Raw genomic sequence first — 17,378 nt, 5'->3', positions numbered from 1 at the left:
GTTTGTTGGGAGATTTTTGATGACTGCTTCAATTTCCTTAGTGGTTCTAGTCTGTTCAGGTTTTCTATTTCTTCCTGGTTCAGTTTTGGTAGTTGATACATTTCTAGGAATGAATCCATTTCTTCCAGATTATCTAATTGGCTGGCATAGAGTTGCTCATAATATGTTCTTATAATTGTTTATATTCCTTTGGTGTTGGTTGTGATCTCTCCTCTTTCATTCATGCCTTTATTGATTTGGGTCCTTTCTCTTTTCTTTTTGATAAGTCTGGCCAGGGGTTTATCAATCTTGTTAATTCTTTCAAAGAACCAGCTCCTAGTTTCATTGATCTCTTCTACTGTTCTTTTGGTTTCTATTTCATTGATTTCTGCTCTGATCTTTATTATTTCTCTTCTCCTGCTGGGTTTAGGCTTCATTTGCTGTTCTTTCTCCAGCTCCTTTAGGTGTAGGGTTAGGCTGTGTATTTGAGACCTTTCTTGTTTCTTGAGAAAGGCTTGTATTGCTATATACTTTCCTCTTAGGACTGTCTTTGCTGTATTCCAAAGATTTTGAACAGTTGTGTTTTCATTTTCATTGGTTTCCATGAATTTTTTTAATTGTTCTTTAATATCCTGGTTGACCCATTCATTCTTTAGTAGGATGCTCTTTAGCCTCCATGTATTTGAGTTCTTTCTGACTTTCCTCTTCTGATTGAGTTCTTTTTCAAAGCACTGTGGTCTGAAAAGATGCAGGGAATGATCCCAATCTTTTGGTACTAGTTGAGACCTGATTTGTGACCTAGGATGTGATCTATTCTGGAGAATGTTCCATGGGCACTAGAGAAGAATGTGTATTCTGTGGCTTTGGGGTGGAATGTTCTGAATAGATCTGTGAAGTCCATTTGGTCCAATGTGTCATTTAAAATCTTTATTTCCTTGTTGATCTTTTGCTTAGACGATCTGTCCATTTCAGTGAGGGGGGTATTAAAATCCCCCACTATTACTGTATTGTTGTCAATGTGTTTCTTTGCTTTTGTTTAACTGCCTTATATAATTGGCTGCTCCCATGTTAGGGGCATAGATATTTACACTTGTTAGATCTTCATGTTGGATAGACCCTTTAAGTACGATATAGTGTCCTTCCTCATCTCTTTGGTTTAAAATCTAATTTGTCTCATATAAGGATTGCCACCCCAGCTTTCTTTTGGTGTCCATTAGCATGGGAAATGGTTTTCCACCCTCTCACTTTCAATCTGGGGGTCTTTGGGTCTAAAATGAGTCTCTTGCAGACAGCATATCGACAGGGTTTTTTTTTGGTTTTTGGTTTTTTTCCAATCTGATAGCCTGTGTCTTTTGATTGGGGCATTTAGCCCATTTACATTCAGGGTAACTATTGAAAGATAGGAATTTAGTGCCATTGCATTGCCTGTAAGGTGACTGTTACTGTATATTGTCTGTGTTCCTTTCTGGTCTATGTTACTTTTAGGATCTCTCTTTGCTTAGAGGACCCCTTTCAATATTTCTCTTAGGGCTGGTTTTGTGTTTGCCAATTCCTTTAGTTTTTGTTTGTCCTGGAAGCTTTTATCTCTCCTTCTATTTTCAATGACAGCCTAGCTAGATATAGTATTCTTGGCTGCATATTGTTCTCGTTTAGTGCTCTGAATATATCAAGCCAGTCCTTTCTGGCCTGCCTGGTCTCTGTGGATAGGTCTGCTGCCAATCTAATGTTTCTACCATTGTAGGGTACAGACCTCTTGTCCTGAGCTGCTTTCAGGATTTTCTGTTTGTCTCTGAGACTTGTGAGTTTTACTATTAGATGTTGAGGTGTTCACCTATTTTTATTGATTTTGAGGGAGGTGTCTGTGTCTCTTGGATTTTGATGCCTGTTTCCTTCTCCAAATTAAGGAATTTCTCTGCTATATTTTGCTCCAATATACCTTCTGCTCCCCTCTCTCTTTCTTCTTCTTCTGGGATCCCAATTATCTAATATTGTTTCATCTTATGGTATCACTTATCTCTCAAATTCTGCCCTCATGATCCAGTATTTGTTTATCTCTGGATCTTTATCTCAGTTTATCTCTGAGCTCTTTTTCTCAGCTTCTTTATTTTCCATCATTTGGTCTTCTATATCACTAATTCTCTCTTCTGCCTCATTTATCCTAGCAGTTAGAGCCTCCATTTTTGATTGCACCTCATTAATAGCCTTTTTTATTTTGACTTGGTTAGATTTTAGTTCTTTTATTTCTCTAGAAAGGGTTTCTGTAATATCTTCCATGCCTTTTTCAAGCCCAGTAGTATCTTTAAATCATCATTCTGAACTCTAGTTCCAACATCTTACTAATTCCGTATTGATTAGGTCCCTGGCAGTGGGTACTGCCTCTTGTTCTTTTTTTTTGAGTTGATTTTTTCCATCTTGTCATTGTTTCCAGAGGAGAATAGATGAATGAGAGAACAAAATGCTAACAGTGGTAATAACGACCCCAGAAAAACATACAATAAACAAATTGGAAGAGCCCTGAAACCGGGGGAAAAGAAAGGTAAAGAAAGAAAAAAGAAAAAGGAAGAAAAAGGAAAAGATAAAAAAAGAATATGATCAAATATGATCAGGCTGGTGAATATATCAGTGCCACACACTAGATTTGGGGCGTATATTGGTCTGTTAGAAGAAAGTTCATCCCAAAATTTTAAAGAAATAAAAACTTAAAAAAAAATAAATAAAAAAGAAAAAAATAAAAAAAAGAAAGAAAAACTTATATATGTACAAAAATAAGGGTAAATACAATGAAGGGATGGAATATGACTGTAAAGATGAAAATTATAAAAGATTTTATAAAAGGAATTGATAATATAAGAACTTGGTTGAAAAACGAAAGAAGTGGATTTAAAAAAAAAGAAGAAGGGAGAGAATGTGATAAGTCAGGAGACTAGAGATTTAGGGTATATTTTGTTCTGTTAGAAGAAATTGTATCCCAAAATTTTAAAGAGAGAACTATATATATATATATATATATATATATATATATATATATCAAAAATAAGGTTAACTACTTTGAAGTGATAGAATATGACTGTAAAAATGAAAAATAAAAAAGATTTTTAAAAAAGGGATTGATAAGATGTTGGTTGAAAAAGGGAAAAAGAAAAATTCAATTAAAAAAAAGAATGAAAAAGAAAGTTAAAAAAAATTAACTTTGAAAGACTAAAGAATCATGGGGAAAAAGCCATGAATTCTATGTGCAGTATTCCCCTAGCACTGGAGTTTTGTCGTTCTCATTGATCGGTAAACTTGGTCTTGGCTGGCTGTTCTCGCTGATCTTCTGGGGGAGGGGTCTGTCACAGCAGTTCTCAAATGTCTTTGCTGGAGGTGGAATTGCCCGGCCCTTGTTGGGGGCTGGGCTAAGTAATCTGCTTGGGTTTGCTCTCAGGAGCTTTTGTTCCCTGCAAGCTTTCCACACAGCTTTGGAGGATGGGAGCAAAAATGGCAGCCTCCCAATCTCTGCCCCGGAGGAGCTGAGAACTCAGGGCCCCACTCCTCAGTGCACCCCCAGAGAAAAGCAGTCACTCACTCCTGTCTCCCAGGTCTCCAGCTGCACTCCATGCTCACCCGGCCTGTGACCAAGCATTTCTATCTCTGGCACATGACCCAGTTTGGAGTCTCCAAACCCAGCAGATTTCTGTGGTGCACTCCCGTGCCACTCCTCCCAGGGGAGGAAGGGGAGTCTCCCCGGACCTGCCGCTTGTTGGGTCCCTGCTGGAAGAGCAGTGGCCCAACTGTGCTGCAGATCACAGTTTATGGCAACCCTGAGCTGAGAGCCCACTCCTCGGCTTTGTCTCTGCAGCCAGCTTCCCTGTTCCGATACCTGGGAGCCCTGCTGCACTCAGGCACCCCCGGTCTTTCTGTGACCCCAAGGGTCCTGAGACCACATTGTCCCAGAGAGGGTACCACCCCCCGCTTAGCCATGGAGAGACATCACCCAGCGGAGCTGACTTCTAAAAGTTCTGATTTTGTGCTCCGCTGCTCTATCACTTGCCGGTAGCGACTGATGAAGGCCCCCTCCCCCGCCATCCTTCCTCCCGAATATCACCTCAGATTCACTTCTCCGCATGTCCTACCTTCCAGAAAGTGGTTGCTTTTCTGTTCAGAGAGTTGTTGCTATTCTTTTCTTCGATCTCCTGTTGAGTTCGTAGGTGTTCAGAATGGTTTGATCCCTATCTAGCTGAATTCCTGGGACCAGATGAAATTTAGGTCTCCTACTCTCCGCCATCTTGCTCCTCCCCCTGAGGTGGTTGTCTTTTAAACAGGCAAATGAGCTCCATTAAAAGAACACATTACTGAAAGTAGACTTTTAGGTGTAGTCCAATGAGCTACACACTTCCCTCCCAGCCTCCACATGAGTAGCGTATTCACTAGCACTTACTCTGCACCACTTGTGCTGTGGGCACTAAGAATAAAGCAGTGAAACAGACATGGTTCGTGGGCTTAAGGAGCTCCCACTAGGCAAACAGGCATAGGCAAATCAGGTGGTGATTAGTGCTACACAGAGGATTAGATGGAATCACATGATACTGAGTGCCGAGGTAGTTATTTCAGAATAGATGGTTAGGGAAAGCTCTAAAGAGTTGGTCATGCAGCAAACATATTAATGAAAATGAGAAACCAGGCAAGGGAAGATAAATTGGAAGATAAGTCCAGCAGAGAAAAAAATGAACAAAAAGACTGAAGTGAATTGATATTGGCATGTTTAAAGCACAGAAAAGATATCTGTGTTTGTCAGAACACAATGGGGGAGGTTTTTAGTAGGCAGGGAGTAGAAGGTAGAGAGATTACAGATAGAAGTGGGGCCCTAAGCATACAGGGATTTGTAACTCACTGTCATCCCTCCTCTTTTAGACCTCTATATATTAAGGCCCTCATAAAAGCTCAACCCCAGGTCCCATTCTTTATCTACACATTCTTCCTAGGTAATCCCATCCTGTGTTACACCTTCTTTAAATAGGAACTCTGCATTAATTACTATCAAATGTGTATCTCCAGCCTTGGCCTCTCCTCTAAGGGCCAGACTGTTATAATTAACTACCTATTCCATGCATCCATTCAAATGTCTAATACCACAAATTTAACATGGTCAAAATAAAACTACTGATTCCCAAACCTCAAACAAAACCTGCTTCTCCCTCATTCTCCCCAGCTCAGGTAACAGTACTACCATTCATCATTTGCTCAGGCCCAAATCGAGAAATTATCCTTGATTCTTTTATCCTTCATCCCTGGGAGTGGTTCTTCTGGGTTCCTAGTATCACATTCCTGGTAGAATTTAAACACAAAGCAAACTGAACCCAAAAGAGATTTTCTTTTGCTAAAACCAATTCTGCCCAGTGCTTTGGATTCTGAGAACATTTGAAGAGATGATTGGATATAAAGTGTCCCCTGAAGGAAATGAACGTAATTATGGCAATGACTTTTTATATACTTCCTATGGTTTCAAACAAGCCATATTCATTTTTCTTCTGTGACTGGAAGAAAACTGTTGAATGAATTCATTCATAAAGACAGCAGGATATTTTATGTCAAAGTAATAATACTTTACACCTTTGTTGTATGTTGTAGTATTGTCAAAGTTGCCTGTTCCTAGAGGGCAAGCATTATTATATTTATACTTTTTTTCAACCCTGGCACATTGTTGTTAATAATAGTTAATCCACAAATACTTATTAAATAAATCATCAGTGTACAACAAGATTTTAGTGTCTCTACAGCCTACTGTAGTACTAGTAGTTCAACAAAGACTATAAAGTTTCCTTTAATTGCAACTACTAAGACTGGAACCCAGGACAGACAGAACAGGATACATGAAAGCACTGCAAATAAAAAATGAAAGTATGCATACCACCAGACTGGTGGCAGGTAGAACCACACTCTGCCGAGATCCATGTGCCCATAATATGTCATCCATCCCACAGGTGCTATTAGTCTTTTCTTCGGGATCATACTTGAAGAGTGCATGTTCCTGTCCATCCTGATTTGTGGGGCTTAAAGGTTCAATGAAGTACTTTTGATCTCGCTGACTGAAGTAGCCCCTGAAAAACATGAAAATCCTTATTTTGTAATTCTTACAAAATATTCCTGCTTTTGGGTGCTATATAGACTTATAGACTCCAAAAAGTTACCAATACCACATAATTTCAAGCTCATGGTGGTAGAGTATAGTGCAACATTGCAGCTAAAGATACACTTAGAGATGACCTAAACCTATTTTTTCTATAAGGAAATGGGACCTGTTGGGAAGAAGTGACTGCTGTAATGTCACATAGCTAACTTACATCAGTGCTGACATTAGAATGGAAATTTCCTGATTCTCACTCAGTGTTCTTCCAATCTAATACCTTGTCTGCTCAAAAGGTGCACTGAAAATAAAGACTTTGAAGGCTTATAAATAAGAGTTAAGATTCTAGGGACACCTGGGTGGTTAATCAGCTCGGGTCATGATCCCAGGGCCCTGGGATTGAGTCCCGCATCAGGCTCCTTGCTCAGCAGCAAGCCCGCTTCTCCCTCTGCCTGCAGCTCCCCCTGCTAGTACTCTTGCTCACTCCCTGGTGCACGCGCGCTCTCTCTCTCTAGCAAATAAATAAATAAAATCTTAAAAAAGAAAAAAGAGTTAAGATTCTAAGTCTATAACTTCTTGGATGTAATACCATGGGAAAATTACCTAAACTCACACAGCCTCAGTTTATCCATCTATAACATGAGAATAATACCTACCTAATAGGATGATTATAAAGGTTGAAGGACATAATATATAAAGCACATGATAAACAAATATTACCAATTTCTTCTCAATTATCTCTGCTGAAGCCCCAAACTAAGATTCATTTAACCAATATTTAGGGAGTACCCATTATTCATTAGTCATTGGATTAAAGGCAGACAATAAGAAAAAAAAGAGTCATGGTTTCCCCTTTCATGGAGCTTATAGTCAAGTGAGGAAGACGGATGTGGATAAAATAGTCACATTTGACCCACAAATAACATAATTATATGACATATGAGATATTCATAATTACAGATAACTGCTAGGACAAAAAAGTATAAGAATATATAATAGGAGACTGGATTAAGTGTACACAGAACTAGAAGACAAGAGTGGATGGGCGGAGATAAGTAGGTGGTTTGTTGCAATGGTCTGCATAAAGGATCATGGTAGTTTGGACTAGGATGTGGCAGTAGAGAAAGAATGTAGTGAATAATCTCAGCTAATATTTAGCATATCTAATCAATAGGGCTTGATAATGGATTGAAAATGGGTAGTTGAGAGGCAAGAAATCATCAAGGAACCTAGGTTTATGGATTGGGCAAGTGGCTGGTTGATTATATCATTCACTGAGATAAAGAACACTGGAAAAACACCAGATTTGGGAGAAAAACATTAGTTTGATTAGGGGTTTATTAAGATTGAGATTTCAGGGACGCCTGGGTGGCTCAGTCAGTTAAGCGGCTGCCTTCAGCCCAGGTCATGATCCCAGGGTCCTGGGATCGAGTCCCACATTGGGCTCCTTGCTCAGCGGGGAACCTGCTTCTCCCTCTCTCTCCCTCTGCTGTGCTCTCTCTGTCAAATAAATAAAATTTAAAAAAAAAAAAAGATTGAGATTTCATTAATCTATCCAGATATGGAAGAGATATGGATATATGGAAGACAAAATTAGATAATCAAGTCTGGGCATCAGAAGAAATATCTCATTGTAGAGAGATGCCTAGGGAGTTACTAATATACAGAAGAAAGCAATGTCATGGGCATTGATAGGACAAACTGAAGAGAGAGTTTAGAGTAAAGAGGAAAGGTGAAGAGCTCCCATTCCCTAAAGAGTCAGACTCAAAAACCTATATTTTGAAAACAAACAGACAAACAAACACACCTCTGCAAGCAATTCAAATGTGTAAATTTACAAAGCACCATTAAGAGAAGCCCTGTTTCCTTCAAATCTCAAAATCCTTCAACCCTTAGGATTCATATTTAACTACAGTATACTTCATTCTATTTGAGACTCTTCAGGTTTTTTAAAACACACACACTCATGCCAATACCACAGGTATACACAAACCATTCATGAAGCCTTACCTTAGACCCCTACATGTGCTGATGCTAGCATCTGAAACTTTTTCATTAACAATGTGTCCTTGGTAATAACAGTCATCCTAAAGAAATGAAAAAGGGGGTTTTGTAAAGGAAAGTATGTGTTTCTTAGATCCACTGCTAAATTTGAATTTGAGAGCTTGAAACAAGATCTCTAATGTTTTCAAATCATTTTATGCTGAGCAACAGTCAACTTAGAGAGGTAAAAAAAAATGGTTAAGAAGCTCTTTATGGTTAAAATCTGTAATATTTAGTTAATTAACCCAATGCTTAAAGAGCATTTACTAAATAGATATTGGTATTGCAGAAAAAGGATAACAGGGATAGATGCATCATCTGGAAGAAACAAACTTAGAGATAGAAGTTTAAAATCTGAGCCCCCAAAACATCAGAGGTTCATTCTTTCCCTTGGCTGATTGCTCATTTTATCTTCTAACACCTACAAGCTTTTTCCAAAGAATGGGTTATCATGATAATGTTGTTATTTCTTGATTTATTCAAAGAGTTTCAGCAGACTGAGTTAGTGTGACATCCCCTTCTCCATCTGGAGCAAAATGCCCAATCCTAGCACTTTTCTATGTGGATGTACTTTAATCAAGCATACCTTTGTGCTTTGAGACAGATGAGGTAAAGGCCCCCATAAATGTCTGCGCCATAGCTATGAGGAGAATGCCTGAAGGCCTTCCAATAGATAAATGGAGCTCAAAAAAGATGGCAATGATAAAATACTCCTCACACTACTTCACACAGCCATATTCTCTAAATAAGAGTCAAGAATAAAAAATATTTAAGGAAAACAGAATCCTATAATTCTGTCATTGAGGAAATAGTCTTGAGTTGGAGCCACTATATGATCTAGAGAGGTGATTGGCATTGACTAAGAACACAAGATGTATTTAATTCTTCACTCTTCTAATGAAAATGAGAAACTCCTGCCCACTGTCTTATAGGGAGCTCCTGAAGGTTGGAAGGGGTTATCATGGTTGTCAAGGAATGCCTTTGTTCTTGTCAAACTGTACAAATATTAGAGGATCTATTAAGAAATTACTACTGCTGGGAAAAGCACCAATATTGTAAATGCTTTTTCACTTTCACTATTTGTCTGGCAATGACACTGCCTTTGGGTATGTGGGTCACATCCCAAATGACAATGATTCTAGGATATTCTTTTACCATGATTTGTGGGCTTGTGGTGACCTCCTCTCCAGTGGAATTATAACGTGTTTCCACATAACCTGGTGCAAGGAGACCCCTGGAGAAAAAAAAAGAAAAAAAAATTCATGGTCACTCATATTAATTGAAAAGTGCAGTGATCAAAGTGAAAGCTTTCACTGGGTGTGCAGGAAAGTTTTAACTCCTGAGCTCCTTCTCCTAAGCCCTCAAGACGAGCCCAAGTATGAAGAGGATGCTTACAATGCAAAGACTGAGGGAACAGAGTTTCTGACATTCCTGAGTAGTGTGGAACAATGTCTGCTTTCTCATCAGACTTTGATACTTCTCTGAGGGGAGATTTGAGGAAGAAATGGAACTGAGAAGGGTAGAGTTGATAAATATGACTGAAAAGAGCAGTGCTCCTGCCCAGTTTAAGACAACTACATTTTCACCCAGTCCTTTTCGGTTCCCAGTGACTGCTAACAATTGTAGCAGTGGAAAGTTTATTGGGAATTGACTTGCATTTGGTAATTAGGGCCCTTCTGGCATTTTCATTGAGCTTCTCAGAATTCTTTCAATTACCCGGCAGCACATAGGAGTCTGGATATACTTTTTAAAGAGGCAGGGCAAGGAGAAAAGGAAGTAATTACTATATGCTGAATGCCATCTCTATGCCAGCCACTGAGTTAGACACCTTACATGGATCATTCATTTAATCCTTTCTGCAATCCAGTAAGATAAATATGACTTGCTTCATTTTTCAGATGAGATTACACAGTTCCAGGGGCAAAGGATCATATCTAGGTCTGCCTAAAGTCCACACCTGTACTATTTCCATTTTACTTTACCACTCCATTTCCAAAGTCCAGGCAGTTGTGATTTTTTGCAAAAGGCAATAGTCTATTTGAGGAAAAAAATCTTGCTGTACTATATAGAATAGTTTAGGGAATGAAAGAGCTTGAAAGCACAAAATGAGGGGAGAAAACTACTTTTGAAATAGGCGAGATATAGGCTCATCAAGATTTGAGTGAGAGCTGAGGCAGTGAAACTTGAAAGAAATGTTGAATGTAGCTGACCTGAATGCAGAGAATGAAGGAACAAGAGAACAATATAATGCATGAGAAAGTGGGCGGGTTAGTGTGTAGCTGGATGGAAGGAGCACTGGTGTAGGCATCAGGAGAGCCCAATTCCGGTTTTACCACTGACTTGTCCTTTGGTCCTAGAGTTTATTTAATTATTATGTCTTTTTTGTTTTTCCTGATGGAAATGGTTGCAAATTGTTTTAAGACCTAATCTTTCAGTATTAGAATAATAAACTACAATAATGTAGGGGAAGATTTAAAATCTATCTGCTTTTTCACAGAATTTGATAAAATGTATATCTGCTTGTATCTCAAGGATACAAACACTAGTGAACTGTTATTTTTTAGAAGGATCCAACTACTAGTAAACTGTTACTTTACTCAATGTGTTTTCACTACTTCGGTAGGAACAAATAGTCACAGAACCCCTTGGGCCGGTTGAGAGAAAAAACTTATTAGCAGAGGTTTTTGAGAGCCTTAAGCAGAAACAGCCTCAATTAGCACATTTTCCACATGCTGACTTGCTGTTGGTAAGGACAATATCAGAAGTAAAAACACTTACTTGTTTTTTTTCAAGTAAAGCACTGCGATTTTCCCATTAACTGTCATTTTATACTTCAATTCAGTTTCAAATTTTTCCTGCAAAAATGCACAAACATTTACTGGTGGTTATAAACACACATAAATATTCATTTGGCTATGTCCATCTTTTTAATAATTAGCAAACAATGCTTGCTTTCTTTAATGGTAGGCTATATAGTTTATATAGCTAATGTCTGCTTCCAGCCTCTTCTAACTGATTTGTTAGTTTGATTTAACTCTGACAGCTGAATAGACATATTATTTGGGACCTTTCTATCCATCTATCCACCCATCCACTCATGCATTTTACAAATATTATTTGAGTGTTAATTATATGCATGCCTCTACTCAGTTCTGGAAATTCAACTCTAAGCAAGAAAAATTGAAACCTACTGTCAGAAAGCTTATAATCCTGTGGAAAGACAGACAATAAAAGTGATTTATGTTATATGATAAAGGATATAAATATGAGTGCAATGTAAGATGTCTAACATCTTAAGGTCAGGAAAGGCTTTCTTGAGGAAGTAACATGTAAGCTGAGATATGAATTAGCCAGGTGAAGCAGGGTGGTGAAGTTATTTGAGAAGAAGGAATAGTATGCCCACAGACCCAAAGACCTCAAAGACTTCTACTGATAGATGTTTGGTCTGGAGGCCTTCTCACGGCTAACTGGAGGTCAGAATATGGACAAAACAATAGAAATATGTACTCAAAAGGAGAGAGAAGTCATCAGGAAGAAAATAAAGTCTCAGGAGTTCAGAATGAGAAAATACCACATCAAGCAAACCTCATGTGGAAAAGGAGAACAGTTTTGAGATTTATATATACCAAAAGAGATACAGAGGACTGTATGTTGAAGAAGATGCTATTGGGTACTGAATTCTGATTTTGTTCTATAAAACAGAGTTTTTTCACTGGGGAGTACCACGATGTTGTTATTAAAGAGATCTAAATATGGCAGACCAAATATGACTGAGTGCTGTTTCCTCTGCTGGGCTACACCTAAGGCCAAGCTTTTCTTCTCTCCTCCCTCTCCTGGCCAGAGCAATACCTGAGCTCAGCAAGGGTGAGTTAGAGACTTCAAGTCAGGGGGATTGTGCAGGGATTTGCCATCTCCAAGGTCAGTTGGTATGGCCCACATTCCCCTTAAATGATTAGTTACTGGAGTCCTCTCTGATGTCAAAAACTCCTGGGTATCAATATCCTATACTGTATGTCTAGAAGAGGAGAGGCTGCTGTAATTCACTTCATGCTGATGAATAGCAGGAGCTGGGGGAAAAAAAAAGGCTAAGGGCTGAAAATAAAAGTTATGGGGAATCATTGTAACCACTTATCATTTAGATTTAAGAAAGGCCAAATGGAATAAAAATATTAGGAGGATAGTAGATATAATTTTCTGCCCAGAAGAGCTTTCTAATTTCTAGTTCCTGCCAGCAATGGTTTTTAGTGGATTTTCACCTAAAATATTATTTGGAGATTGTTTTAGAAGAGATTATTGCTTTTGGACTGGAAGTTTTAGCTGACACTGGCATAGAGATTATAGATGAAAGGAAACAATAAAGAAGAAAACAAGTATTTATGAAAGAGGGTGCACTGGGTGATGTGATAACTGTACGTCCCAAGTACAAGTCTGTGGTGGAGAGCAATGCCTGCTAATAAAAAATCTACCCTATTTGTGTGCAACCTGGGTCCTAAACTATGGGTGAGGAGAGGAAAGATGCACCTTGATTTGGAAAGTACCCACTAGAAGGAAATGTTTTTTTTTAATTGACCTGGGCCATTTTAAACCAGAAGAGAAGATTAAAATTACTCTCACAGACATGCACGCACACACACACACACACACACACACACCATAACTATAGTAAAATCAATATTAAAAGAAAATCAAGAGCCAAACGGTGTAACACTGACCATTTTTGAAGCATAGACTATTCCATGTTGACTTCACAAAGAATATTAGGTGGACTGGGCATTACATATAAGGAGAACATGCTAAGTAGGAAAAAACTCCTTTAAAAAGTGCAGATAGGTGGAAACAAGTGTATTATTAAGAAAGGCCTTGAGAATACCAAAGCTGACTAAAAAGGAGGTTGTGTCAAAAGCAGAAAGAAGACAAAATGGCTTGATAAACCATAACATCAAGCAAAAGAGCCATGATGGTTAGCCATAAATTACATAGGACAGTGTTACACAGGACAGTGTCATAACATAATCTTGAGCAGGGAGTTAATGATTGCATCCAGCTCTGCTTTTCAGACAAGTTTTCTCAAAATAGCCACATAAGATAAGCATTACTATTATTATCTCAATTTAAAGACATGAATTTGAAGTTTGTTTGTGTCTAAATTTATACAGAGAAAATTAACAAAGTTAAGATGTGAATATAAACAAGCCTTTTCAATTCAGATCCTTTACCCTTTCCCTATGGATCAGGAAAATATAAGGTTCATGCAACCAGTTAATTGAGTTGTAGACTAGATAAATGATGTATTTGTGATGAATATCAAGCACATTGCATCAACTGCATGTATCTACTCAACTATTCCAAAAATTGAGATTGATCATCTATTAGGTACCAGTAACTACTCTATGGTTTTTCATCAAAATAAATTACTCAAAAACTTAAATTTGTTTTATAAAGAAATCACTTTATAACTGCAATAAAAACACTGGATGTGTATTCAAATGTCCCTCAAAATAATGAGTGATAAAATGTACCTGGCATTTTAAAAAAATTTTTATTTACTTATTTGTCAGAGAGAGAGAGAGCACAAGCAGGGGGAGCTGCAGGCAGAGGGAAAGAGAGAAGCAGGCTCCCTGATGAACAAGGAGCCCCATGCAGAGCTCGATCCCAGGACCCTGGGATCACGACCTGAGCTGAAGGCAGATGCTTAACTGACTGAGCCACCCAGGTGTCCTGGTATCTGGCATTTTTAAGAGAATGCTGGAAAGCATTTAAGGAAGCCATACTGATGAGGAATCCAATGCATATAGGTCCCATTTAAATTTAACAGAAACATTTCGTTGAGAAAGAATTATTTTTATAAACAGGGTCTACTATAGGTTCTGCTACTATAAACATTTGCTTTAGAAGAATCATCTGTTAGGAACCTTATCCAATGGGGGAGTAGGTACTCCCAGGGAGTGGCATCTTACAATATTTCTGCAAGTTATTATTTATGTCTCATTTATCTATATTCTTCCTGGCTCCCAGCAGAAAACTTCTGGGTGCAGGTACTTAGAAAATTGTTGAATGAATCATCGTGTTTTAGCCTTTATCTTTTGACTGAGAATGTTTTTTCATTAAGTAGTTAAGAACTATACAAACTTTAATACCTTTCTCTTCAGAAAAGACAAAGGAAAATTTCATGTTTAATTATAGTAATTCATTCTAACTTAATTTTCATCCACAATATTTTATTTTCGACTTCAGTTTTGTTATGGTTTTGTTTGTATGTAGATACATAGATGATCGATAGATAGATAATAGATAAAATAAATTGTATCAAATCTCTTTAGAAGTACACAGAATTATGAATTATCATAAAAGTATTAAAGTTTATTTTCTGTGTGACCCTGGGCAGTTTATTTCAACTGTCAGAATCTTAATCTTCAAAATGAGGCTAATGATAGAACATTGGATCATTGTGAAGATTAATAAAAATAAGGTCAAACAACAAATGCAAATGTCTATATATAAATATGCATATATGTTATAGTTGTATATCTATCTGTATATCATATGTAAATATATTTATGTATATTTTTTCAATATTCTTTGTTAAGCCAAAAGCTGTACCTGTTGTTCTGGCTCCTTGACCTCTCTTTTATGTAGTGGATAAAGTCTTCTGGGATAAACCACTTCATAGTTCTTTACTCCAGGGAGTTCTTTGATAGCATTTACTGAGGGGGAAAAAAGGTAAAAGAAGATTTAGTGGAGCATAACAAATAAGCAATCTGGTTGATAATCATCAGCCTTATTGCATTTCTGATGAATAATGCTACACACAGAGGCTTAACTGAATTATGTCAGAGAGTTATTTAAGTGTAGAGATAGACAAAATCAGAAGCCCACACTTCCTCTCAAATCTTGAACCTATATCTTCAAATATTTCCCCACTGAAAGTTTACAAGTGTTTCTCTATTTGGTGAAAATATTTCTTTTGGATTTTTCCATCTCTCTTTGCTACCTTGAATCCTCTATAAAGGAATGTAGCAAGCAGTACAGGCAAAAGCTAGTACGGGAAGGCAAAAGCCAACCTAATCTTCTAAGATGCTAATCAATGTCAGCATAATTGAGTAGAAGTATTCTGAAAACTACAGTGTTACAAAATTGAAATAACTAATGTGTGCCATTTCTGACTCTAATATTTTTTTCTTATATTTTCCAATTGTAATGAATAAAACTAAGACACAATAAGAAAACCTTCAATATCAGTTCCATAGAATGCTTGGCTTTTGCAATACAGATAAACTTTCATTTTTGCATACAGAGCATGAAAAGAATGAAAATTGAAGAAGCAAACAATTAGAACATTTTTACTGGTCTGGAAGGAAAATTTTTGAGCCTGCAGTCATATTGAAAGAGAATTGAACAGTTATCTCATCCAACCTTCTATCTATATTTTGAATTCTCAAGTCAACATTGTTTCTACAAGTTATTATTTTTTTAAATTTTATTATGTTATGTTAATCACCATACATTACATCATTAGTTTTTGATGTAGTGTTCCATGATTCATTGTGTGCATATAACACCCAGTGCTCCATTCAATACGAGTTATTTTTTTTTTAATTTTCTTTTATTTTTTTGAGAGAGAGCATGTGCGGGCATGCACGAGCAAGCAAGGAGGCGCAAAGGGAGGGGGGAGAGAGAATCCCAAGCAGACTCCACGCCCAGCATAAGCCCAACTTGGGGCTCCGTCTCAAGACCCTGAGATCCTGAGCCAAAATCAGAAGTCAGAAACTTAACCGACTGAGCTACCCAGGCGCCCCTCTACAAGTTATTTTTAAGAGGAATTCAGAGTTTTCCCAAAGCTAACACTTAATTTTCTATTTTCTCTTTTATTTGCCCACTTGATCGAGTCCTTGCTCTGGGTAGAGTAGTGTGTAAGGAAATATCAATAGACCAACTCTTTGGTTTCTCAGGAGGCTACTGGTCTACCCAGAATATACATGCAGTAGGAAACAAAGTATGGGCCCAGCCTAGCAATTTACTAACACTGTAGACTGGAAAGGCTTTAGTTCTCTGTGTCATGACTAGAGTTCTCTCTAAAGATAATCCTAGCTTATTAAATTACTCAAACCTAAATTCTATGGTAATATAACTTTATGTTATTATTGTTGATCTTTTAACAAATAAAAGTGAGTATTTTTTTGTTAGTCATCTTGGATGACTTGTACAGTTATCCCAATAATGCTCCAGAGAATATTTATTTTTAAAATTTTTCTTTAGAAATTAAATCAGAATCTTTAAAAAATTCCTATTTATGTCATTTTTTTAAATCATTTTAGGATGGCTAAATGCACTTGACCACTCAGGAGCCATTTACTTTTAACTTCAAAGAATAGGAAAACTAATTAAATTGGCTAAAAACTCATTAGGTCAAAAATTAACAATTAAAGGGATGCAATAACTTCTCTTTCACTGGCTTGAGATTTACTCTTTTTTTACATTTAAATTCAATTTAATTAACATATACTGTATTATTAGTTTCAGAGGTAGAATTTAGTGATTCATCAGTTGCATATAACACCCAGTGCTCATTGCATCAAGTGTCCTCCTTAATGCCCATCACCCAGTCACCCCATCCCCATCCACCTCCCCTCCAGCACCCCTCAGTTTGTTTCCTATAGTAAGAGTCTTTTACGGTTGGGACACCTGGTAGCTCCATTGGTTAAGCATCTGCATTTGGCTCAGGTCATGATCCTAGGGTCCTGGGATTGAGTCCCACATTGGCTTCCCTGCTCCATGGGGACCCTGCTTCTCCCTCTGCCTGCCACTCCCCTGGCTTGTGCTCTCTTAAATAAATAAATAAATAAATAAATAAATAAATAAATAAATAAAAGATTCTTTTATGGTTTGTCTCTCTCTCTGTTTTAGTCTTATTTTTCTTTCCTTCCCCTACGTTCATGTTTTGTTTCTTAAATTCCACATATGAGTGAAATCATATGATATTTCATTTTGTCTTTCTCTGATTGACTTATTTCACTTAGCATAATACCCTCTAGTTCCATCCACGTTGTTGCAAATGGCAACATTTCATTCTTTTTGATGTCTGAGTAATATTCCATTGTGTATATATACCACATTCTCCTTATCCTTTCCTCTGTTGATGGACATCTGGGCTCTTTCCATATTTTGGCTACAGTAGACATTGCTGCTATAAAGACTGGGGTGCATGTGCCTCAAGATTTACTCTTCAAAACCCCTTAAAACCATGGATTCAACC

General features: G+C 37.5%; 1 protein-coding gene across 1 annotated transcript in view; it reads right to left on the bottom strand.

Moving 5' to 3' along the window:
• The window catches only part of ADAM28 (ADAM metallopeptidase domain 28), an 85,073-nt gene that overhangs the window by 63,340 nt on the left and 4,355 nt on the right, over positions 1-17,378 (bottom strand). Inside the window, exons 2-6 of the mRNA XM_021698762.1 lie at positions 14,726-14,829; positions 10,904-10,980; positions 9,281-9,359; positions 8,093-8,169; positions 5,867-6,056 (exon numbers count right to left, since the gene is read on the bottom strand). Of these exons, the coding sequence (XP_021554437.1) occupies positions 5,867-6,056; positions 8,093-8,169; positions 9,281-9,359; positions 10,904-10,980; positions 14,726-14,829 (527 nt within the window). The remainder of the gene's footprint in view (positions 1-5,866; positions 6,057-8,092; positions 8,170-9,280; positions 9,360-10,903; positions 10,981-14,725; positions 14,830-17,378) is intronic.

Source organism: Neomonachus schauinslandi, chromosome 2 (genome assembly GCF_002201575.2).
Source record: "Neomonachus schauinslandi chromosome 2, ASM220157v2, whole genome shotgun sequence".
In the NCBI taxonomy this organism is placed as follows: domain Eukaryota; kingdom Metazoa; phylum Chordata; class Mammalia; order Carnivora; family Phocidae; genus Neomonachus; species Neomonachus schauinslandi.
This window is presented reverse-complemented; position numbering and strand designations above follow the sequence as displayed.